Source organism: Lissotriton vulgaris, chromosome 7, assembly GCF_964263255.1.
Source record: "Lissotriton vulgaris chromosome 7, aLisVul1.2, whole genome shotgun sequence".
In the NCBI taxonomy this organism is placed as follows: domain Eukaryota; kingdom Metazoa; phylum Chordata; class Amphibia; order Caudata; family Salamandridae; genus Lissotriton; species Lissotriton vulgaris.
The window spans coordinates 1513200207-1513225856 of NC_141695.1; the positions used below are offsets into that span (position 1 = coordinate 1513200207).

A 25650-nucleotide genomic window follows, 5' to 3' on the forward strand; every position below is an offset into this window, starting at 1 on the left:
TATCCGTCAACTGCGAGATAGCCACCCCGTAATTCGACCGGACAGTAACGTCTTTATCGAGCGACACCTCTATGCCCAGGTACCTCAAGTCTGAGCTGCACCATTCCAGTGGGTAGTCCAGCGGGAACCGGGTTACCGATACCGTGAGAGGGAAGAATTGCGACTTCTTCCAGTTTATATGTACCCCGGACATGCCACCGAACGCCACAAATTCCCTCAGTAGCGAATTAAGGTGTTCTTGTGGGTGACGTACGTACAAGGTAACGTCATCTGCATAGAGGGAAATACTTATCTGCCGCTGAAGACAGTTAAAGGCACTGGCCTTGTGCAATTGCCGAATTCTGCAAGCCAATGGCTCTATCGCTAAGGCGAAAAGCAGGGGTGACAGGGGGCAACCCTGCCGAGTCCCCCTCGTGATCGGCATCTGTGTCGAAAGCACCCCGTTGACGATGACCCTGGCGACCGGTGAGGTGTAGAGTAGTTGCACCCAGGCTATGAAGATCCGGGGGAACCCCATTCTGCTCAGAATAGCTATCAGGTAACCCCACTCCACCGAATCGAACGCCTTGGTGGCGTCCAGAAACACGGCAGCGACCGGCAAGTCGGGCGAGATGGTGGGTACCAGGGAGAACAGTGTGCGTAGGTTATGGGATGTGGCCCTCCCCGGGACAAAGCCAGATTGGTCCGGCAGCACCAGGGTATTCATAAGTAGGGACAGCCTGGTCGCCAGCACTTTCGCGAGGATCTTCGCGTCGCAATTCAGCAGTGACAGAGGGCGATAGGCATCAGTGTCCTTCGGATCCTTTCCCGGTTTCAAAAGTGACGTGATCGCTACCTCTCTCATGGAGCCCGGAAGTATCCCTACCTCGAGCGAGTCCTCGAAGACCTCCTTCAGCACCGGCGCCATTATATCGATGTAGCATTTATAATATTCGGCCGGTAGGCCGTCCAGCCCCGCCGCTTTGCCATTGCCAAGGGACATGATCGCCTCTCTGATCTCATCCAGTTCGAACGGGCATCCCAAGAAAGCCCTATCGCTATCGCTAAGCCAGCAGAGTGCGATATCATCCAGGAAAGTACCGAACTCCACCTCACCCACCTGCTGCGTGGAGTATAAACGCTGGTAGTGCTGTAAAAAGATGGTTTGAATTCCTTGGGAATCCTGGTAAGTCCTACCCTCCCCATCAGAGATTTCCAGGATATGGGTGGCGAAGCGCTGGTGCCTCGTGAGAGCAGCCAGCACCTTTCCCGGACGGTCCCCCTCACAGTAGCGCCTAGCCGTCCAGTATTTGCCCCGGAATTTCGTTTCCCTGGCCGCTTCCTCCTCATAGGTCGACAGAAGAGCCCTGAATTTCCCCGCTAGGTCAGGGCAGGGGTTACTGATCATCTCTGCCTCCAGCGCCTTAAGCTCTGTCTCGATCTTAGTTAATGTGCGCACTATGTCCTTCAGTATACCGCAACTTTTAGAGATCGTGATCCCCCTCACTGTCACCTTAAAGGCTTCCCAGATCGTTTCGACCTTGTCGACCGATCCCTTGTTTCTCGGAAAGAAGGCTTCAATCTCCTCTCCCAGTTCTTGTCTAAAGACAGGGTCCAGCAAGGCTGAGGGAAAGAGCCGCCACGGCGGTCGCACCCTAGCATACCCCGGCATCCCCAAGACTGTCAAAACAGGACAATGGTCCGAGTAGGTACGAGGCAGATGTTTCACACGGACAACTCCCCCAGCGAGGCCTCGCGAGACAAAGCAATAATCGATCCTTGCCCATGAGCGTGCATGTGCCGTAAAGTGTGTGCCTTCTCTAACTGATGCATGTGTGTGCCTCCAGCTATCTACTAGCCCGGCCTCTGTCAGTATGCCCTGAAGTGTATCCCTGGCGTTAGTGTTGTACTGTGCACTACCGTCCGATCTATCCGCTACGGGGCATAACGATAGGTTGAAGTCCCCCCCCCAAAGTATGTGAGTGGCTTCAATTTCCAGTACATGGCCCCACAGTGACAAAAAGAAACCAGGAGTGTCAACATTAGGCGCATAACTATTAACAAGCATTATGACATCAGTGCCCAACCGCCCCCAAAGGATGACGTACCTCCCCTCTCTATCCACCCGCACTCCCAGCTTCTGAAACGGTAGCCGTTTGTTGATTAAAATAACAGTCCCCCTAGAGTACGTGGAATAGGAGGAAAACTCTCTCACACTCGCCCATCTGCTCGCAAACTTAGGAATACCAGTCGGATTAAGGTGGGTTTCCTGGAGCATAGCTATCTGCACATTGTGTCGATCTAAATAAGCAATCACATTCCTGCACTTGCGGGGGTTATTAAGGCCACGGACATTCCAGGACATTATTGAGACAGTATTCGACGTATCATCACCTATGTTGGTCACAGTATCCCTGAAAGGAGCGTTCGGCCAATGCTGCAATCCTCAATCTAGACGCACCTAATACAAATCTTTCCGCTGTCCAGAACATTCTCCGCCTATAAGCAGCCACACTTTCATACACACGAACTCCAGTACCTGCACACTTGTCATTAAAGTCTTCCGCAACATCAGTTCTGCTTTCAACAACTCGCATCCCAACAAACAATGCCCACCCCTCCCTCCATGCACAACAACCCCCCCCCTGACTCCCAGCTCCCCCCCCCCACCCACGGAAGCAACCCAATCTTGCCAGTACCGAATCCCCCCCCCCCCCTCCACCCCGACCCCAACACACAAGAACAATAGAAAAACCTTTTGGGGAATCCCCTCCTAAGGACACTAGAGGAATGCACCCAATCACCCCAACTCTCCCCTCTCGACCCACGTGCACCATACGGGGAAGACAGAGAAGGTGGGGTGGTGCCTGGCATGTGTGATCCCTGCAGGCTATAGCCCATATTGCAAGTCAGCTCCTTCCAACTCCTCCCTCCATACCGGAAGAATCACAAAAAAGGGTTCATGAGGCCCATCCCAGGAGCAATCGCTGTTCATCACTGTCTCTGCCCCGCTGTCGGATCTCCCAGTCCTGGAGCACCTCCAGCAGAGGGGCAAGAAAAATGCACAAAAAACAGGTGTCGCTCAACAGTAATCAACAATACCGCAAGCCCATCAACTATGTTACTTCCGGCAGGGCCGGGCCACCCCGACGGTAGCAGGCATCACAGCTCCAGGTCCAGCCGCCGCACCATCCGTCAGAGGCAGTGGTCGAATGTATACAAGGACACAGTTAGGACTCCTCGTGCTCGGCAGGGTTCACGTCCGCCTCATCCTCCCTTTCATCCTGTCTGCCCCTCCTGGCAGTGCGTAGTTTCCGAACATAGTCCTCGGCCTGCTGCGGATTCACGAAGAAGTGTTGTTTGCCCTGGTGGGTCACCCTGAGCCGCGCTGGGTACAGAAGCGCGTAGTCCACTTGCATGTCCCTCAGCTTCTTCTTCACGTCCAAGAATTTCCTACGCTGGTCTTGCACCATGGGCGTAAAGTCCGGATATAGGGAGAACTGTACGCCGTCACAAGTTAGATTCCGGTGCGTGCGGGCTGCGCGAAGTGCCGTGTCGCGGTCCCGGTAGTTAAGCAACCGGGCGATGATGGGCCGCGGCTGCGCCCCCGGCTTGGGGACCGGGCCCAAGGAGCGATGCGCCCGCTCCACAATAAATTGGCTGGAGAAGGCCTCCTTACCCACTGCCGTGATGAGGATGCGCTCCACGTAGTCCTCCATGCGCCCAGTGTTGGTGGATTCTGGAACCCCCGTGACGCGAATGTTGTTGCGTCTGCTCCTCGCCTCCAACTCCTCGTTCTTCGCCGCTATAACTCTCAGGATATTGTCCATTCTAGTTAGGCGCGTATCGTGGGCAGCGGCCGTGTCCTCCGAGGTAGAGATGCGCCTCTCCGCCTCCCCCAAGCGCTCCTCATGAACCTCCAGCTTCTGTGCAACCCCATCCATTCGGGACGATAAGCGGTCAACCTTGTTGACTATCATGGCGAAGCCCTGCCGCATCTCCTCCATCATCAGTCTCAGTTCCGGGGCCAAGGGGGCAGAGGGGGGCTCAGTGCCCGACGGGTTCGAGGCTCCACTGGTCCCCGCCATGCTGCGTAACGGTTTCTTGGCAACCGCTGGCTCGAAAGAGAGCTTGGGTTGCTTATTATCATTTTTGCCCATCGTGGCTTAGCTGTGAGCACCTCCCGGGCACCGCGACCGGCGCCAACGTCTGTGCCCACTGCTCCGGACCCAGTCGGCGTGTCCCGATGGCCCCACTCGCAGCAATCGCGGAAATGGCGGTATCAGCTCCTCGAGGGCAGAGGAATCACAGGCAGCCACTCCTTCCCCCTTCAGGGCCCCCGCATCAATGATGGAGCTGCGGGCGTTGCGAAGAGGAGCAGCGTCAGGCTCCGTGGTCTGGAGTCCAGGGCGAGGTAGTGGGGGGTGGCGGTAGGCCGCAGGACGTAGTTGGAGGCCTGAGCGCCGAGTGCAGGAAGCAGGGGCCACAGGTTGGGCAATATCTATGCAGGGGGTATGTTGTTGCCTCGCAGGTTCCCACTCCTAGGTCGCAGCAGTAGAACAGGGGCACCCGCGGGGCCCCGAGGCGCGATGTCGGGGAGATGTCCGCCCCCTTCGGCAGATCAAGGCCGGCGCCGCGAGGGTCACCCGGTCCTACAGCGGCCCGCCGGGGCAGTAAGCAGCGCCCCAGCGCACCACCGTGGCCTCGCAGGGGGAGTGACTCACCTCCGGCGCCGCACCAGGGCTCACAGCAGAATCCTCCGTCAGTGACACAGGCCCCTCAGCTCCGAGGCCCAGTCGCCTCGTGGAGAGCCGCGGCCTCGCGTGGTCAGGTGTCCGGACGCCTCAGCAGCGGGATCCAGCAGCGCACACCGGTCAGGACTCCCAACAGCGTAACTCCGGCATCTGATGTCGGATTTCCTCCAAAGTTGGACCGGAGGTGTAGCTCGGGTAGGTGGACCTGTACTGCAAATTCTGGGCGTCCACCCGCAGGACAAGAGGATAAATCAAGGATCCTTCTGGCCAGGCAGCCAGAGCCTCACTAGAGTGCGGCCATTAGCTGGTGCGCCCTCTAGCGCCTCTCGGCTTATGTAAGTTTTGCGCCATTGTATGGTTATTGCACCTCTGAATGTGTTTTCTTGCATCATGTGTTATTCCTGCACCTCTGAATGTTTTTAGGCATCATGTGATTTTTGCGCTATTGTATTGTTCTGGCACCTCTGAATGTTTTTAGGCATCATGTGTCTTCCTTTTCCCTGCGCTGCACCTCTGAATGTTTTAGGCATCATGTGTCTTCTTGCACTGCACCTCTGAATGTATTTTATTGCATCATGTGTTTCCCTTTACTACACCGCTGAATGTGTTTTCATGCATCATGTGTAATGTGTTGTGCTTATACCCCTAAATGCTGTGTGATACTTAGGTGGTTGTTCTTTTTAGTACAGGTGGTCCTAGTAAGGTCCTGGTTCCCTGCGTGGCATTCTCCTATGGTGGTTAGGGTTGCGTAGGTGGTACTTACCTGTTCCCAGTAGTTACTGGATGTGATTTATAACTGTTATCTTGTGCTATACTTATTCTATTTCTAAAAGTGTTGATTCTGACAGTGGCCCATGTGGCCCTGTCCTGTAAATAATCCCTTGTGAATATTGCCCGTGCCAGTTGGCACCATGTATATTGTGTGATACTATCTGATGTGTTTTTACAATACAAAAGTTATTTTATAAATAACCTTGTGTGGAGTTCCTTTTGTGGTGTGCCTAGTATGTTGTTGCTGTTGTGTGCTGGCGCAAATGCTTTACACATTGCCTCTGAGTTTAGCCTTACTGCTCGTGCCAAGCTACCAGGGGGTGAGCAGGGGTTATCTTGGCGTGCGACTCCCTTGCCCTGACTAGAATGGTGGTTTCTGCCTGGCTTTGGCGTCAGCCTTAGCCAACCAGAAATAGCCAGTTCTAACATTCCCAAACCTTGATTTTTCTGAAAGTGGAATTTGGTGGTATGCGGACTTTAGATCTAATAAAGACAAGCACTTCGCCCCACCCAAATTAGATAGCAAATTGTGAATCTTGGGTAGTGGAAGGCAATCCACAATAATATTGTTAAAAAGGTAGCACAAGTCGGCACATAATCTGACCTCGCCTGATTTTTTGCGGACTAAAACTATGGGAGAAACCAACTCAAAGGAATTGCAAGATGTGATAATTCGCTCGTCACATAAGTCCTTCAGAACTTTTTTGAATTAATCTCTTGCTCTCAAGGGAAGAGGTAGAACTTTGTGGACGATGGGTTGTGCATTAGTTTTGAGGCGAATTTCATGCACAAAACCCAAGACATTGCCAACCTTATTTTCAAACACAGAAGGAAATTGACTAAGTAAAGTGTTAACATTGTAATCTGAAACCGACAGATTGGAAACATTAATATTTTCAAATTAATGGTAGCTATAGTAATCAGCTGGATATCGCCCAAAGTGATAGGTTTATCTGAACCAGGTTTGAGATACAAACCCATTTTGGCTACATCTAGCCAACCCAAAATGTTTCTACCCTTAAGGACAACATAAACTTTGGCAAAAGTGTGTCTGCCAAGACATTCAAACTTGGAATGAAAGTACCATAAAATATATATTTCTTTTTCACCATACGCTTTTGGGTCGACATCCGATTTAGTAAGGGGATCATGACTACCCCAGTTTGCATAAAATGTTGAATCTGACCATATTGTGATAGGAGAACCTGAGTCAGCTTTCACTTCTAGTGGAATTGCGACCAATAGCTTACACCATGGGCCGTTGACCTTGGAGAGATCAATAGATTTACATTAAATGGATAATTGGACATTAAGTTTTTCAGAGCACAGCTCTAGATTCTCATGGAATTCAATATTGTTGACCCTGGGGAATCTCTTACCGCCCCTGCCTATGGCTTGCAGGTGTCCAGTTTTTTTACATGATGAACATCTTTTGCCGGAAGCAAAACAATTCAAAATTTGCTAACATTCGTGCCAAGAATTTTCAATTCTATTAAGGACAAGGAGGCGAGGATTATGCTTAGTCTCATTTCTTTACTGACACATAGCAGCCAATCACATTACAGTAAAGAAAAAACAGAACAATACGTCATGTATGAACCCAGGGCAACCATAGAGTACACCCATAGTATATAAACAGTCTCAGAGGTAACCACTTCCTCTTTCTTTGTCCAAATCCAGTAGGAAGAATCAATTGAACATCAGAAAAACCACGGAGAACATCATCCGAAAGGGCCAAAATCCGAACGAGGAGAAGGAGGAACTTCCAAAAGCCACAGGAACAGAAGCAGTCCCACGAGGAGTAGAAACTCGCAGCAGAACTTCCACAATGGCGGATCCGGAGGAACCTCACTTGGGATCAGAGCCTGAAAAGAGACACAAAGCCGTAATACACATCCTGTGTAATCATGAGCAAATAAAGGGTGGGTAGAGCAAAATTAAAGCATTCAGTACATTTCATCAGGAAAGAACTATGAAGCATTGCATAGTAACAATACAATAGATATATGCATATACAAAGGGTGGGATAATCCTCGCCTCCTTGTCCTTAATAGAATTGAAAATTCTTGGCACGAATGTTAGCAAATTTTGAATTCTATTTCAGGACAGGAGGCTCCGATTATGCTTGTTCAAAGCTCCTCCACCACAACAGAAGCAACAGTAGGAACAGGCTTGAAATAGAATGTCTTAAACACTGAATCTGAGGACCAATCAGCCGCTTTCATAATGTCACATAAAGAGACACCTAATGAAAAGGCCTTAGAGGCCATGGCTCCCCGAGCCGAGTGAGCACCAAAAACAGAAACATCAATGCCCGCTTCCTCCATAAGCCATCTCACCCAACGGGCCAAAGTGGCTGGAGCAACGGGACGAAAGGGTTTTTGCAAAGCAATCAACAATTGACCCTGCATATCAGATCGAAGAAGAGAAGTACTCACCTCATACTCCTTAAGGCATTGAACCACACAAAGGTTGGGTCGAGCCGGAAAAGAAGGATACGAAATAACCTCTGTGTTAGTTTTTGTGCGCCGGGAAAGGCGAAAGGAAACCCCCTCAGGCGTGAAACTACGACCCGCTAGATCAATAGCGCGGACATCAGAAATGCGTTTGCAGGAAAGCAAACACAGTAACATAGTAAGCTTGGCTGAAAGTTGCTTACGAGATAATAAGGAATTAATCGGCCAAGCTTCTAGAAAACGAAGTACCACAGAAACATCCCAAAGGGAAACATATTTAGGCTTAGGAGGAGTAGCCATACGAATACCTTTCAGGAGTTGGGCTACGAGAGGATGTTCCCCAACTGGCTTGCCATCGACAGGAAGATGACCCGCCGAAATGGCGGAACGGAAATTGTTGACTGTGTAATAAGCCAAACCCGAAGAGGAGGACAGAGAGGACAAAAAATTGCATATCAAAGAGATATCCGCCGATGTGGGATCAACTTGCCGTTGAGCACACCAATCACTCCAACGCTTCCAGGAGCTTCTGTAGCGCTTGTGAGTGTTAGGGGCCCAGGCATTGCTGAGGAATCTGGCAGCGTCCTCAGAAAGGCCTGGCACCGTCCAACGTTCCCCGAAATTCGCCACGCCAGGAGAAGGAGGGACCCTGACTGAACCAGGGGATGCGGATTCTGCAATGGATCTAGAAGGAGATTCGCTCTCTGAGGAAGAAGAAAGGGCAGGTCGCATGCCATCTCTAGAAGAACCGGGAACCACGGCTGAGCCCTCCAGAGAGGGGCAATCAGAATCAATTCCGCCTGAAAGCGCGTCACGTAGGCCAAAACCCTCGGGAGCATCATAAATGGGGGAAACGCATAACAGAGGGATGTCGGCCACGTCTGAAGGAAAGCATCGGTGGCCAGAGCCTCCGGATCCGGTCGCCAGCTGAAGAATTGGGGAAGTTGGGCGTTGAGCCGGGACGCAAAGAGGTCGATCAGACATGGACCCCAGTTGCGAAGCAGTTGGCGAAACACCCTGGGGTGGAGTCTCCAGTCGCTGAAGTCCCTCAGATGTCTGGAGTTCCAGTCCGCCACTATATTGCGAGACCCGGGAAGGTACTCTGCAATAACAGTGATCTTGTGTTGGAGGCAATAATGCCAGAACTCCTTGGCAATCTCTGCCAACAATCGCGACCGAGTTCCCCCCAGCTTGTTGATGTAACGCACTGCGGAGACGTTGTCCATCCGGAGAAGGATGCAACAGTGGGATTGAAGAGGTGACAGGCATTTGATCGCAAATGACCCCGCCAGCAACTCCAAACAGTTGATGTGGAGCGAAAGTTCCCGCGGAGACCACCGCCCCCCCGTCGAGACCGGACCGCAACGGGCTCCCCAGCCCCAACGACTGGCATCCGACTCGATCACAATCTCCGGGGAGGAGCCGAAGAGGGCTCTGCCATTCCAGGCCTCCATGTGATCCAACCACCATTGCATCTCCAGCTTGGCCTCCTCCGAGAGAGGTATCAAATCGGAATACCGGAGGCCCCGCTGCAGATGCTGGATCTTCAGGCGCTGAAGGGCCCGATAATGTAGTGGCGCTGGAAATATTGCTTGCAGAGAAGACGCCAGAAGCCCGACTACTCGTGCTAACAACCTCAATGACACAGTCGGACTCGAGATAATGGAATTCAATTCTTTCTTGATATAGCGAATCTTCTGCTGGGGCAGCAGCAGCTGACAAGTGATGGAGTTGACTCTGAACCCCAAGAAATCGATGACCTGAGAGGGATGAAGCACAGATTTGGGAACATTCACCAGAAATCCGAGGGACTGGAGAAGGTCTATGGTCCAGTCCAGATGAGTCATTAGTCGGACCGGACAATCCGCCAGAAGGAGGATGTCGTCCAAATAAATGATCAAACGAACCCCACGACTGCGGAGCGATTCCACTACAGGACGTAACAGCTTCGTGAAGCACCACGGTGCCGACGAAAGGCCGAAGGGAAGGACTTGGTATTGATACCAAGTCCCCTGCCACTGAAACTGCAGAAAACGGCGATGTGGATGGAAGATCGGGACCGAAAGATAAGCATCTTTGAGGTCCAAACGAACCATCCAATCCCGTTCCCTCAAGAGGTCTCTCAACAGATGGATACCCTCCATCTTGAAGTGCCTGTAAACCACCCCCGCATTGAAGTCCTTCAGATTGAGGACCAACCGAGATCCGCCTCCCTTCTTGTCCACCAGAAAGATCGAGCTGGCAAAGCCCTGCGGATGACGGACTGTCGGCACAATGGCCCCCTTCAACACCAGAGACTTGAGTTCCTCTGTGATGAACTCCTGACTTTCCTGTGAGAAGTGAAGAGGGAAGGGAGGCCGAGATTGGTGAATGGGATGATAGAATTCGATTTTGAATCCCTGAACTGTTTCCAGCACCCAAGCATCGCCTGAGATTGCGCGCCAATTGGCTAGAAAATGGCGGATCCTGCCCCCCAGAACAACACTGCATGCAGGAAGAAGTCTCACCTGAAGCGGCGGAATCTTGACGTCCGCCAGAGTATCCACTTGAGCCTCCTTTCTTGAACTGTCCCCGTCCTTTTTTGGAAGGGTAGAAGTGAGACCGCTGGGCATAACCGGAATCTTGATGGCCTCCCTTTTGGGACTGGTTCCCACGTTGAGTGGAGTGGTATTGACCACGGCCGGACGAACGTCCCCAGTTTCGTCCGGCCTTGTTAAAAACCGGACGCATGGCCCGTTTCAAAGTGGCCTGTGCCTTGTCAATACTACTAAAAGTGCTGACAAAATGGGTGAGCTCTTTCAAAAAGGATTGACCAAAAAGAAGCCCCTGAGCAGCAGCACCTGCCTCCGATGAAGAAAGTTCAGACAATTTCGGGTCCAGTTTTAAAAGAATAGAACGCCGGCGTTCACTCGACAGGGCACAGTTGGCGTTCCCTAAAAAACAGACTGCTCGCTGGGCCCACTGAATGAGCTCGTCAGGGTCGACAGTGGAGGAGGCTTCTTTGGCCCGGAAGCCAAGATCCAATATTTTTGTGACAGGACCTAAGAGGTCCAAAACCTTATCCTGACAAGCGCGCCAGGAACGGTCTAGACCTTTTTTGGGGTCCTTGGAAAATTTGGTCATGTACGTAAGGATGGTAGGGTCGACCTCCGGCGTGTCCGCCAGGTTGTCCGCCAAATCTGGCCTCGGACACTCTGAGCGAAGACGCGCTCGTACATCTTTATCAAAAGGGTGCCTGATATACTGCTGAACATACTCAGCCACAGCCGGGGAAGGAAGCCAGGCGGAAGAATTCGGGTGCACAATATCCTCGGGCTCAAAAGTTAACACTGGAGGCCGAGAGGAGGCGTCCACAAAATGTTCCTTGCATTTACGTTTTTTGGGAGGAGGAGGCAAAACCTCCGACGAGGAAGATGAAGCATCATGGTCATCGCTCTCCACCAAAACAGGGACAGCCTTAGATTTAGAGGACAATGACCGAGCCAATTTCCGAAAGTCCGAAGAATGGGGATTACCAGGAGATGAGGACTTTCTGGAGGGAAGCCAGCCTTGCTGTTGCGCATATTGCGTCAAATGGCGCTTCAGGGGGGTAATGGCACGAGCCATTGCCCTATTCATAGAGAGTTGTACCCCTTTGTCCAGTGCCTCAACCAGGTCCTGTTCAAAAAAGTCAGACCCCTCCTCCTCAAAGTCACCTTCCTCCTCAAAGTGATAGGAGCCACTCATGATACACTGGGAGTGTAGTAAATCAGCCCACCAGGTGACAAGGAATCTGGTATGTCAGTGACACAGTCTGAGGGAGTGAAAAAACCTCACGGTCAGCAAGAAAAGCAGAAAAAACTGCGTAGAGTACAAGAAATAAAGCGTGGAGGGAGGCTTGCCGACCAAAAATCACCACTCTAGGCAAAGCCTATGCAATTGTACAACCGGGACCCTTTTCTTAAGCTCCGGCGTCGAAAGGGACAAGCTGACTGGCAGTGGGCGTATACGTCAACAGACGCGTTGAAGAGCCGGCGCTGTGTTGACAGAAAACACAGCTGCGCGAGGAAAAGCCCTTAGGGACAAAGGTCGCGCATGCGCAGAGTCACGGCTCGCCCGACAGCCCAGGAGTCTGCTCGCGCTGAACGCGCGCGAGGCAGGACAGTCCCAAACTCCCTCCACCAAATACGGGACAAACGGCAGCTAGTGCCCGACCCCGGGAGGTGACACACGCTCCCACCGACGCGCCGGCCGAGGAATAATAAACGACCAAGACGGCAGCAAGAGCGCGAACTAAACGCTAATGCAATAGCACACAGCGCGCACAAAGCGGTAAGAAAGTAAGCAATAAAACAAGTTAAACAGTAATAGAATAACAAGTTTGCACTTAACTGGCTGCGGAGCAGCAAAGAAAGAGGAAGTGGTTACCTCTGAGACTGTTTATATACTATGGGTGTACTCTATGGTTGCCCTGGGTTCATACATGACGTATTGTTCTGTTTTTTCTTTACTGTAATGTGATTGGCTGCTATGTGTCAGTAAAGAAATGAGACTAAGCATAATCGGAGCCTCCTGTCCTGAAATAGAATTGGGGGTGTTCCCAAGATTGTTCTTTGAGCCGCATCTGTAACAAATTGTTGGTTTCCTGGAGAACTGTCTAGACTAATTATTAACAAGGTTTACAGAGCGAGAGGAGGATGAACATTCATTGACCATGTAAACGCTTGGTTGTGACTGCCTTTCTTGTGAAATCTTTGAAGAAATGGTTGCACGTTCTATACTCTTGGCATTGTCTACGATTTCAGCCAGCGTAAGATTTTTGCAACTCAGTAAACGTTCCTGATTTTTCTTTGAAAAGCAGGAAAAAATACATTGGTCTCTTATACACAAAGCTGTACTTGCACCAAATTCACATGTAGACGCTATTTGAGAATGAGATTTGAAGAATAAATGTATAAGCTTTATTAAAGGCTGCCTATCGCTGAGAAATGGATATGCAATAGGCTTGTATAAAAAGTGGTTGAAGTGTACCTATCGCTGAGGAATGTGACAAAGGCTGCCTATAGCTTGAAGGTGTTACAAGCGTGCCTATAGCTGAAGAGTATAGCTGTGATAGGCTTTGGAAGTTGAGAAAAGGAGCGTGCCTATCGCTGTGAAATACGATGGGTAGAGTATTTGTGGAAGCGTGCCTGCCGCTGAAAGCACAATAGGCAAGATATGTCTAATCACTGTGTGGTAAAGTTAGGTACGATCGTGAAGTCGTCTATTTATTATTTTTTTTCTTTAAGAAGAAAAAATGGCCGCCTGACTCCGTAACCAGTGTGATGGTTGTGCGTAGGTTTCTACAGCTGGTGGGCTTGCACTGCTTCAGGCTTGCTGCGTCAAAGTGACAAAGTAAGACACTCGTGCATGCACATTCAAAGGACATGCTAAAGCTTGAGCGAAGCCAATCTGCAGCTTAAGCGAAACTGTGTGCAAAGTAGAAATGGTAATAAAAATTGTCCAACCGTAATTCCTGTGAATTCGTGCAGAGTGCAATTTAGGCAAGTACGATTTGCGCAGTATCGGTGGTGTAGGGAAGTGAAGTTGCTCCCAAGCAATTTGGGAGGCGGTGTCTCAGCGGTGGGTGCAGAAGTTCCCTCTCGTCTCCAAGTTATTGAAGAATGAACAGGAGAGCTTCAAGGTTTTCTTTGAGGATTTATTTCTGGAGCAATCGACGCATGACCAGAGCCATCCAGCCATGGAGAATCCAACGCCATCACTGGTGTTGCTAAGATTCTTCGCAACTGAGCGGCCACTCTCGAGAATGTCAAACACGAATGTACACAACAGTAACCATGAGTCGCGTGGTAGCACGCGACTCATAGAAAAGCATAACATTACAACAGTGGACTCTACATCAGGCTCACCCGCATCCCTTTCATGGAGGGGCCTAGTGCTGGGGTTCGTCACCCCTCAGGAGTCATGAAATTAAATATTTCTAAAGCGCTCGGATAGTCTTAAGGAGTGTCCCTGTGCTAATCTCGACACAGAAACCTCATTTAGACTCACCCCACCAGTAATTATTGTTGGAACAGCCACGTTTTAAGTTGTTTTCTGAAAGATATCAGGTCCTGAGCTTGCCTTAGATATGGAGGTAATTTATTCCACAAACGTGCCGCTTGAACCTGGAATGACCTTCCTCCAAACCGAGATTCCAGGCGGGTGCCACCACTCTGTAGCTGCCCCCGCCCTCCAAAATCGCCACAGGGATCAAGAAGTTACAACATGAGACAATGATGGTGGTGACTAAAGTTAAATTAGTGCCAGCGCTGCCAGAGCCTCACAAGAGTACGTCCATCTTGGTGGCGGTCGTGGCCATGCCCCCTCTTAAACCAAGTATAATGTCTACCAGGTTGTTCACAATCAGTGAGTCACCTGGTTTGTCACTAACTATCACATTGGGTGAATATCTTTCGCCCCCTCCAAGCCAACTCTGCCCACCTCTTCTACATATAAGGTGGAGTATCTGAATTGGCATTGGATAACGGGGTTAAAATGCTCAAGCACTGACCCCCCCCCGCTTAGTAGTATCTGGGATAGGTACCCTCTGAGAATTACCTGATTGGGGTTTATGTGGGCTAAAGCAGGTACCTTTGACTTCTCAAACATTTTCGGAACACGCTTTGCTTCTTTGATTGGAGCTAGGCATGGGGTATAGTTCAAGGGGCTGTGGGGGCAGTAGGTTTTAAGATTTATTTTACTTCCTCCAGTAAATTGTCAATTCTACTCATCACACAATTTTCCACTTCAGACTTGAGAGGTTGTTTTAGCTACGGTAGAACCAACAGCAACACTAGGTGCTTTTCTTTTCCCATCTTAATTGCTTAGCAACCACAATGGAAGGGCTGGACCTGCCACAACAGATTCGGACTCTCTGCTTCTACTTCAAAGGGAAAAAGAAGAATAACAAAAATAAACTGGCACTAGAACTCCTGATGCAAATATCCAGCTAACCGCGGTCTCCAACCTTAATTAATTAAAACCAGATATAACCTACACAGCCCATAAAAGATTAAAAAGATACGATAGTAGTAATCCAAATGACGCATCAGGTCTATCAATCCATAGGTCAGTGAGTATTTAGTGGCATGAGCACTATAGAGGGAAGCGCAAGGACAATGTCCGTGGCTTTATGCAGATGTTAGAGGGGTGGCCCAGTCCAGATTCCTCTGGGCTCCGACAGGCGTGGACAGGCCCGTGCGGCACCTATGCGTGTCCTCCGCTGCTGGAAAGTTGGTGTACTTAAAAGTGCTATTGCTGTGGGTAGGGCTGATGCTGGCATCAGCACCTCTCCTGGCATGTGAATACTGTACTATGTGATCCCTTCATGCTGTCCCCACTGAGTTAAGCGTCCATCGCTCCGGAGAAGGATGGTTCACTTAAATCGTTTTAGCTGCGGTCGGGGCGTATGCTGACGCCTGCGCCTCTCCTGGCGGCGTGAAAACTGAGATATGTAGTCCCTTCATGCCACCTCCCCCTGAGTTAAGACTTTTTCACTGTAAGAACTTTTGCAACACTAAACCTTTGTATGTCCTACATCCGGTTTCGTGGCTGTACAGGGTTTGTAGGTTCTCCAAGACCCCACGGTACCCTGAACCAACAACTAACCTACACCGTACAAGGGTTTTTGATTGAGTACCGAGTGTAGACCAATTTATATGGTGAAATAAGTTGAGTAAAAAATGGGTTTCATGGAAACCTATGCATTTCTTAAATGGGCACAAGATATGGAGTTTAGGTGCAGTGGCTGTTTGTACATTTATGGGTACCGATACTAGTGTTTCTTTAGTTTGAAATCCTTTAAAAACAGAAAACAAGAGGCGTTTGGCAAAACAGAAAATTATGTTTAATTAAATAGTACGGCACGGGGAACAGTTATGGGCACGAGATCTGAGGACTGTCTCAATTTATTATTCGTATATGTCCATCTTTTTTACAAAACATAATGGATTGTTAAAGTTTCTGGCGTACCATACATGGGGAGGAATGTTGGTTGTTGCTTTGGAGTCCTAAATTAATTGTCTAATTATTACTATAAGTGAATCTCGACCTTGCGTTGACACAATGTGGTCAGTGGATAATGTGTCCAGATGTCCGGCATGGGGAGTGCGTGATCACTACGTATGCTAGGTCCTGATTGTCTGTGTTCCTAACTCATGTGGCTTCTGACATTTCAGAGTGTTTTTAGGAGCATGCCTACCCTCTCCGACCATGGGAGTTTTTCATTTGGGCAATCTTAGTTTACCATTGTAATGTCGCTGCACCTATCTGTGGGATTGATAAAAAATGTCCTGCTTGAGTGTTTGCCTGACAGCTACGCACCCTTCCACCTGTGGCCTATCAATCAGCAATCCCGAGCCTGGGTCTTAGGGCCTGCTTGATAGCAGGAGATCCCCAATTGTATAACCCTGCATACCAATAGCAACATAAATATAATTGGCAACAGTGATTTACATAAACCGGATATCCATTGTGGCAGCCATGAAAACCAAATTGAAAACCACTGTTGCTCAGGGGCACCTCCCTCTTCAACCATGTTTCTTTGTAGATTGTGCAGTGCTTGAATGGCAAGCGTCTGAGTCCCATTGGCTATGTCATTCCCTGGGATGAACGTGCAGCCAGCCCATCCATCTCAGAGCGAAGTACCAGCATTCTATGAGCATGGCTGCCACAGAGGACCATGCCGAGGGACCTCTTGACACATACAGTATTGACTAAAGCCCACATTTATCCAGCAAGACAATTTCTATTCTGATTGCTGGGTCATCTCAGCCTCCAAAGATCCAGTCATTAATGGGAGTCAACTGGGAGGGACAATATTAAGTATACTTTTATCTATTAAAAGTTAAAGCATGCTTCCAAATCCGCTAGAAAATAGCAACATTATGTGTGTGTATTTAATATTCATTGTTAGGTCTTCATTTGTCTGCATCTTGATTGTTTGTTTGTTTCATGTCAATCTCATTAAATTGTATTGGAATTTCTGTTTATCATTCTAGGATACATATTGGGTAACTGTGCAATCTGATCCATTATTACAATTGAGTTGTTCTCATGACGCCATGAACCATGATACAGAACCCCGATAAGGCTAGAGTCCCTGTAGGCAAAGGCGTGAGTGGGTTGTGAAGGACCCTAAGGTCTGGGAACAAGATATTTCCAGCTGTTAGCACTAGGGGTTTACCCATTTGGTAACTGTGCTTGTGGTAACTGTACTTCTCCCTGTCCCTATTATAATATGACTGCAGTGCACTGATATTCTCCTCTTTGTTCACACCTCAGTTTTAGCCATACATGGTTTTATTTTTATCAGCAGCTTCCTGTGAGAAGAAAGTGCTAGTGATGCCAAGACCCCCCGTGGAGGTGAAAATACATACTCGGTCCATTCCTACCAGTATGCCACCTCCTCCGCCAGCCCATCTCAGCGGCCCTCGGCCAGTCTCCTTCCCTGCTGGTGCTGGTAAGTTTCCTGCTCTGTGTATTGTTGGTAATTGCATTGCTAAGGGAGTTAATTTAGACACGTTCTTAGAAGTTGTAAATATGTATTTTTTGTGCCTGCTGCATATTTAACCCTTCCTCTTCTCCCTACAGTAAAGGCCATGTTGATGTTCTATTTGAATCACAGTATTTGAACAACGCCCTGATATCTCATGACACTACACAAACCAGTCCATTGATGCTATGCAACTCCCTCCTGTCGAGAGACTTGTGTATTTTCATTGCGACTGACTTATCTGTTCTCACCAGAGGATAGAAACAAGATCTACCATAGAGCTTAAACCTGTTACAATTGACAACAAGCATTGGAAATGCAATAGGTCTCGCATTAGAAAAGTTGGAGCTTTTTGTTTTGTAAATGACAAATATTTTCTTTATTTGTTGGTTTTTAAAATAGCTAAATTGATAGCTTTGTCATTTACAACGCCAATAGTTATAACTTTTGCGAATGTGACACCTATAGCATTTGGAATGCAACATGTTTTGTATTTACGTGACTTATATGGCAGCTCTCGTTGTTATGCTACATCTCTAGAGAGCAGGAGAGTGCAGCAGGGGAGAGAAGCACAGCAATGCAATATGTCTCGTATTAGGAAAGTTTGAGCTATTGGTATTGTAAAGGACACATTTTTTATGTATGTGCTTGTTTTTAAAATAGCGAAATAATAGCTTTTGTTATTTACAATGCCAATCGTTTTATCTTTCGCAAATGTGACACCTATTGTAACACAATATGTGTTGTGAGGGTGAGTGAGGGTGAGGGGTTGAGGGTGAGGGGTTGAGGGTGAGGCGTTGAGGGTGAGGGGGTGAGGGGTTGAGGGTGAGTGAGGGTGAGGGGGTGAGGGGTTGAGGGTGAGTGAGGTGAGGGTGAGGTGTTGAGGGTGAGTGAGGGTGAGGTGTTGAGGGTGAGTGAGGGTGAGGCAGTGAGGGTGAGTGAGAGTGAGGGTGAGTGAGGGGTTGAGGGTGAAGTGTTGAGGGTGAGTGAGGTTGAGGGTGAGTGAGGGTGAGGGGTTGAGGGTGAGTGAGGGTGAGTGAGGGTGAGGGTGAGGGGTTGAGGGTGAGGGGTTGAAGGTGAGTGAGGGTGAGGGGTTGAGGGTGAGTGAGGGTGAGGGGTTGAGGGTGAGTGAGGATGAGTGAGAGAGGGTGAGTGAGGGGTTGAGGGTGAGTGAGGGTGAGGGGTTGAGGGTGAGTGAGGGTGAGTAAGGGTGAGGGGTTGAGGGTGAGTGAGGGTGAGGGTGAGGGAGGGTGAGGGTGAGGTGTTGAGGGTGAGTGAGGGTGAGGGTGAGTGAGGGTGAATGAGGGTGAGGGGTTGAGGGTGAGTGAGGGTGAGGGTGAGGGGTTGAGGGTGAGTGAGGGTGAGTGAGGGTGAGTGAGGGTGAGGGGTTGAGGGTGAGTGAGGGTGAGGGGTTGAGGGTGAGTGAGGGTGAGGGGTGGCCAACATCGCTATCCTCGTTAAACCAGTTGGCTCATCACTCTTTGTCAACAGTGCGCCTTGTTGAGTAAGCAGGTCCAGTTGATTTATAGGAACAATACCAAGACTACAACTCCCAGAACCTACTGGAGCGTCAGATGAAAGCCTAGGACGAGAAACGTGACGTCCCACAGACATGCATTCGACCTGCTGACTGGTGCAGCATTTGTGTGAGGACAGCAAACTCATTGGTAAATCTATGCTCACCAGATTTGTCCACAGTTCCTGATAAAAGCGTTTCGCTGGGTTGGGAAAAGATAGTGGTGACAAAACAAGGGGGCGCGGTGGGGGGGGGGGGTCCAGTAGAGGGATTTAGCCTGCGAGGATGAGAATCCTAAATATGAGATCGGGTAGCGGAAAACGTCTATATATGACCATTCTCCATAGGTAAATGCTCCACGAAGATGAGCACAACGTCCGTGTAGGTGGCGTGTCCTTGAGAGCGCTGTCTGTGAATACATAAAGGGAGACTGGGGTAAGATCCCATGTTAAAGCAAGAAAAAATTAAAATATGGCACCGTAAAAGTTACAGTTAAAAATTAACAGAGTGCCAGCAGACTCACTTAATGGTCGACAAGTATCTGTATCACCGTTCTACGCGTCACAGCGCCGTCTATGAATACATAAAGGGAGACTGGGGTAAGCTCCCATGTTTAAGCAAGAAAAAATAAATAATGGTGCCGTAGACGTTACTGTTAACATTCACAGAGTGCCAGTAGACTTACTTGATGGTCGACAAGTATCTGTATCACCGCTCTGAGCATTCCGTGTGTGGAACCCAAACTGGAAGCGGAAGTGATTAAGTAGTCACCTGCCGTGACTAGAGTAATGGCCCGCATCAAAACAGCTGAAACGTAAACCTCGCTGTGGGTTTGCCTCAGTGAATGTTGCTGAGGGCGTGACATAGTATGCTTACTTAATAGAAATAAAGACGTGCATGGAAGGGTTGTTGTGTAAAGGTCAGATGTTGGTAAAGAAGGGAAGCCTGAGTCCCAATTAAAGTAGAAAGGGAACCTATAAATTCGACATATAGGAAGTGGATTTTAACTTGGTGAAAGAATATTAATTTGTGTGCCAGCATTAGAAAGAAACAAAATGTGAAGATTAACATGAGGCAACATTTCGGATGTAACGGGCTGAAAACACATATTTGGACACAAATCGGATCATTCAGGATTGAAAGTACAGCCCCATCATGAGAATCGAATCTATACAGAATCTACGCCGATATCGGACATGTTAACATAGAGCTGTTGGTAAATCTTGAAAATCTTGGTATTATGCATAGAAATTCGTACACAGCTCAAATCGCAATGATACAAATTAGAAAACTTCTCTATCTAATAATCCTTTCTTAATTCTCCATAATACAAATTACATTTGGTGTGCACAAAATGGTCTAAGCAAGGTCTTGGTTTTTGTGAAGTTAGACGCGACATGGCAGGCAGGGGAGGGGGCGGAGCGGGGGTGTGGGAGGAGTGCGGGAACAGACGGCGAGGGGAGTAGGAGGAGGAGAGTAGGGGAGCTGTGGGGAGGGGGAGGAGAAATGCGACGCGACATGGCAGGCAGGGGAGGGGGCGGAGCGGGGGTGTGGGAGGAGTGCGGGAACAGACGGCGAGGGGAGGAGAGTAGGAGGAGGAGAGTAGGGGAGCTGTGGGGAGGGGGGAGGAGAAATGCGACGCGACATGGCAGGCAGGGGAGGGGGCGGAGCGGGGGTGTGGGAGGAGTGCGGGAACAGACGGCGAGGGGAGGAGAGTAGGAGGAGGAGAGTAGGGGAGGCACGGCCTAGCGGTCGTGCAATCAAGAAGTGAGGGGGCGGGAGAGTAGGCAAGGCAGGCGGCTGGGGGCATGTGCACGCGCTTTTAAGCTCAATGCGCATGCGCATTGAGCTTAAAAGTCACGGGCACTGCAAGGAATCGCCACGATTCCTTGCAAGTTGGATAAAGAGTGGATAAGCCCCCATAGTCTCGCTTGCTCGATGCGCATGCGCATCGACAGGCGAGACCTAAAAACGAAACCTGTAAGATCAAAAGGTAGGCCATTTTTAAATCTGTTTATGCAACAAAAAAAGCTTTTGTACAGGTTATTCAGCAAATGAAGCTGCCATGCTTTATACAACTCGTACAAGAAATGTCTTTGTTTCTCTCTTTTTTTCGTGAGCGTCGTCGACCACCATTTCCTGCTATGTCTGTCCCTTTTGTGATATCAGACAAGGCCCCGGAAGTGCCTTTGTGTTGTAGCCATCTTCATATTCCCTTTTTAGGTCGAGGACCTACTGCCACACTCAGAAGACTAGAGCTAATCTGTTGTCATTGAACCACGATTGGAGTTGTTATGTAATGTTGGCGTATATGATGATTGATATGTGACCCATCTCGAAAATTTAAAATCCCTAATTAAAAGATTTAAACAATGTGGCTGCCCTTTACGAATTCCAGGCACTTGATCGATTCAAGAAGATCCCCTGGCTGCAGGAAGTGAAATTCCTTATCACTGCTATTATCCTAGAGGGACTGTGGGAATCCAGGGATTGTGTAGGGCTGTCTACCAAGGAATTACTTGAGAAATATTATTGGCATTGGGTGGTCCAGTCTTCCATTTTTATATTTGTCCTGGGGCTACCTAACTACTGAGTTCATGGAGTTCAAACTGGTTGCTTCATATGAATATGACTTAGATGCTGTTACAATTCCTCAGGACAGGAAACTGTTTATGCAATTTAGATTTGGTTCGCTCCCCAATGAACGCTTTTATGGCTTCCTGGAGCTTATGTTTCCACTGATTTACAATATTGTCCAGGCTGTCCTCGTGCAGTGGAATCGATAGGTCATATATTTTTTGCTTGCCCACTGTACAAACGCCAAGAGCCAAATGGGTAGTTCCCACATGCAAACGCTTTGGTATCCGGTACCACCTAGAGGTGCTGCGCATCTTTAAAATCTGACGCTAGCTTTGTAGTTGTCTTCGCTCTAACAAAGTTCCTTGTCACCATGTGGTCTATTAGAAGGTCTGTCCTGAAGCTATAACATTACAATTATGGATATTGTTAATATATTTTCTTTTAATGTACCTTTTAATGTTCTTACATTTTTACATATATATTTCTTGTTTTAATGTGCAAGTCATGTCTTTATGGTCTTTACAATTTTAGCTCTTTATAAATAATGAATTAACTGTTTTACGATGGGCCTTGCCAAATATTACTTTTTCGTTATGGGCCAGCTGTATTATTGTGCTTCACTGCTTTGTACCACTTGTATATTTAGCACTAATTTTAATTGCCAATTCAGCATGTTTCTAATAACTTTGTTTTAATGAAATATTTGTATTCTTACTTTTATGGTCATGAGACCGAAATAAAGTTTGACTGACTGACTGACTGGCTTCTTGATCACTCCTGACCTAACTAGGCGAGAACCATACGGACCGGATAATTTACCAGATTATCCAGGATAATTGTATCTCGAGGTAGCTTGACCAAATAACTCCATCAGACTGTCTAGGATCATTATATCTCGAGGTAGCTTACACGATTTTAAATTGGCCAGTGATCTCATTCATTAAATAGATTATTTTTCGAGCATCACTCACCTATTTTAATTCACTTTTCTCACTAATCTACACCACATTTATAGCCCACATCCCCCCACTTCATCATACAGGTATTTTGAAAAGATCTCTGGCAAAGTGTCCCCTCGTGTGTGCGCGTTGGGCATTCCAGCTTTGGTAGAACAAGGAGCTAGCCCAATGATGAAGCATGACAACTCATTCGAGTGTGTGAGCGTCTGTGCTCCTATTGGAGCTTTCTCTTGTCCATGGAATCATCTTTCTCAACCCTCTCACACTAGGAACTGCATACTCTATTAATAATTTGATTATGATAAGGTGCATGTATCCTGGACCTTTATCGCTCCTGGTTCCTCCTCTTTTTAGGTCTCAGCTAGGCAGAGCTTAGGCTTTCTTTTCGAGGCATGCAATGTTCAGGATATGGGCTTGAAGCTATGCCCATTCCCCGGCCATGTTTTCAATTGGTTCTTGTCTTGTGACTGTCCTTTCTAAATGCTTCATTGTGTTCGCTTACTAGTCCCTCCTTAGTCCCTCCTTTTCTACTCTTGTAACCTCCAATAAGGACTGCCCCTATTACATGTGTTGTTACTCGGTATGTTTCATTTACAATTTGCTAGCACTCTTTTGTTATTGACTTCTTCGGTGTGGCAGCCGTTGCAGGCTAAACAGCTACACACAGTAACATGCAAGGTAATAGATTTTTTTCCAAGTGCTGCATGCCTCACTTCATCTTGAACTCGTTTTCTAATTATTTTTGGAGCTCGGCATGCCGCGCTTCATCTTTACCAAGTGCGGTTGCGCGTCTTTTCTTTTGTTGTGTGTGGCTCGCCCAACCATTTATTTAGAAAAAGTTTGGTAGCGCGGCATGGCGCGCTTCATCTATACCAATGGCGACCATTGTTCTAGTCCTGCTAGCTCTCTTGTTGCATTCCGTTTTCTGTAATCTTATCTCAAACAGACACGTCATAGTTTTACGTATAGGGCCTCATGTTCAGAATAGCTGTACCATAAAATGGATCAATACATCACTGTGCTATCCTTTGTCACAACTCTCTGTTAAGTCAAATACCTTGGAAATATAAATGGCTGCAAACTTCCCTGCTATTTGCATTAATGTGTTTATCTGGTGCATAGTTCGGCTGCCAGCTTTAGCAATGCACAGAGATATATGCTTTGAAACATAAAAGTTTGTGAATGCCATTGGAGTTTAGTTACTTTTTCTAACTCAAAGCTGGATGCCTAGATTCAGCACTGGGACATGTCCTGCAAACAGGTGAGAAAACGCGTTTTGGTTATTTGTACGATTTTTAAAGAATATCTTTAGTTTTCAAAATCCACACTTAAAGTCGTTTTTTGGAGGCAACATTGTCAATGTTATCCTATGGAGGAAAAATTTAGGGGCGTTACAGGTAGGTAGAGGGCAGGGAACAATGGGTGTCCCTGTGCATAGTCCAGTTCAAACCAGTTCTGGAAGCCGTTTGCTCCCGTTCTGGCGCGAAACTTGACAAAGGACATGGGAGTAACCTCCAGCCCTGGCCAGACCTTCCCCTGGGAGGGCTCCTTGAATCGTCCCACCACTTTCATTAGGGTACTTAAGGGCTTACTTGGGTGTAGGGCCCTAGATTCGTCGATAAGATTCAGAACAAACACCACTGCACTTCTACCATCTGGGCACCCTGGACTTCGCTGGGGCCTGACTTTGTCTCCCTTCCAGTCTGCTGCATTATGTGTGCCTGTGCATCATACAGGAACCTCCAAAGCCTTTGCAGCATCAATGACAACTGAAGTAATCTCCCTTGGAGTGAAAGACTCGCTTCCCCTGCATTTGCAGGTACTGCAACTAAGTCAACCGGTATGCAGATCCTGTGCTCCTCCGGACTTTGCGGGCTCTGCAACACAGGTGGTGGTTTTCCACAGCTTCCGAGGCCTAATCTACCCTCTCACCGGGTTTGAGGACAGTATTCCTTGTGGGGGTTGCAATAACCAAACCCCTGTGTACTGCTTCCAACTTGCAATTGCAAAGGCTTGTTGGCTTCTTTGCATAAAGATATTCGGGCTCCAAGTAGCCCCAACCTTGAGCATCTTATGTGACCAGAATCTTCATCCACACCGCATCGTGTGCACTGTGGCCTGCATCTTTTGGTGAGCTGCTTGAGTCCTCTTGCGACTTCAGTGCCTCCGTCCTGTGGGTCAACTTGAGGATCACACTTGTTCCATTTGGGCTCCCCTGATTGCTCAGGGTCTGCCCGACCCCCCCCCCCCCCCCCCTGCCTTTGGTGAGTCCCATGGACCTTGCTGGTCCCGATGTTGCACCTTCTTTGATTCCTGCGTGGCTTGCCTTTGCCAAGGCTTGTTGGTGTTTCCGCCGGACACCGACCCCTCAGCACTCTTCGTGGGACAGCTTGTATCCGGGTCCTGGTCTTCCTCAGCATCACCAGGTCCTTCTTTCTCAGCGTCGCCTGGTCCTCACAGCTGCAAAGTTAAGGTCCTTATCTTTCCTGAAGCACCTGACATTAGAGGGCATTTGTTTTCCAAGCCTCCTGGTCATCCCTGATTGACATAGACTCCCTCTGCTTTCAGGTACTCCTCTTCAAGAATCCACGTTTGAATTCCCATGGACACTTTCTCCTTTTCCAGCAGCGGCACTTTCCCGAAGTCCTCCATTGGGTTCCACAGCAGTTTCCTACACCACTTCACACGTATGCACGTAGCTTCCTTGGGAGTACGTAATGTGGATACTAGGGAATCCACAGGTGGGGTGGTTCTTCAACCTTCTGTCTTCCACAGGGTTTCTTTAGGGTCCACTGGGAAAGGTCCTTAATCTTTAAAAATCCAACCGCGACTTGCGCATAAACTTGTCGGTGCACGCAGTCGTGTTCCCACACTGCACATGCTCTCCGTGGGGTCCCTATCTACTTACCTTGGGTGGTACTGTTGGTCCCCAGCAATTTAACATCCTCTCCACATCGTCCTGACTCGAGTCCTGGTTCTTATATCACTTCCTTAGTATATGGTTTGGTCCCCCCTAGAGCCACTGTGTATTTCACGCTATTTACTGTGTTTCTTTGCTAAAGTATTGTGTGCATTGTGTTTATCTCTGTGTTGGAGATACTTGAACATTCTCGAGAGTATT

General features: G+C 48.5%; 1 protein-coding gene across 5 annotated transcripts in view; it reads left to right on the forward strand.

The window, feature by feature from the left end:
* The window catches only part of CBFA2T2 (CBFA2/RUNX1 partner transcriptional co-repressor 2), a 383740-nt gene that overhangs the window by 39323 nt on the left and 318767 nt on the right, over window positions 1–25650 (forward strand). For 3 of the 5 annotated variants that reach the window (XM_086932380.1, XM_086932382.1, XM_086932379.1), the window contains exon 2: window positions 17298–17441. In XM_086932380.1, coding sequence (XP_086788506.1) covers window positions 17324–17441 — 118 coding nt within the window. In that variant the 5' untranslated portion in view covers window positions 17298–17323. Of the gene's footprint in view, window positions 1–17294; window positions 17442–25650 lie in introns of all 5 variants that reach the window. The other 2 variants (XM_086932381.1, XM_086932378.1) reach the window with 1 other exon arrangement.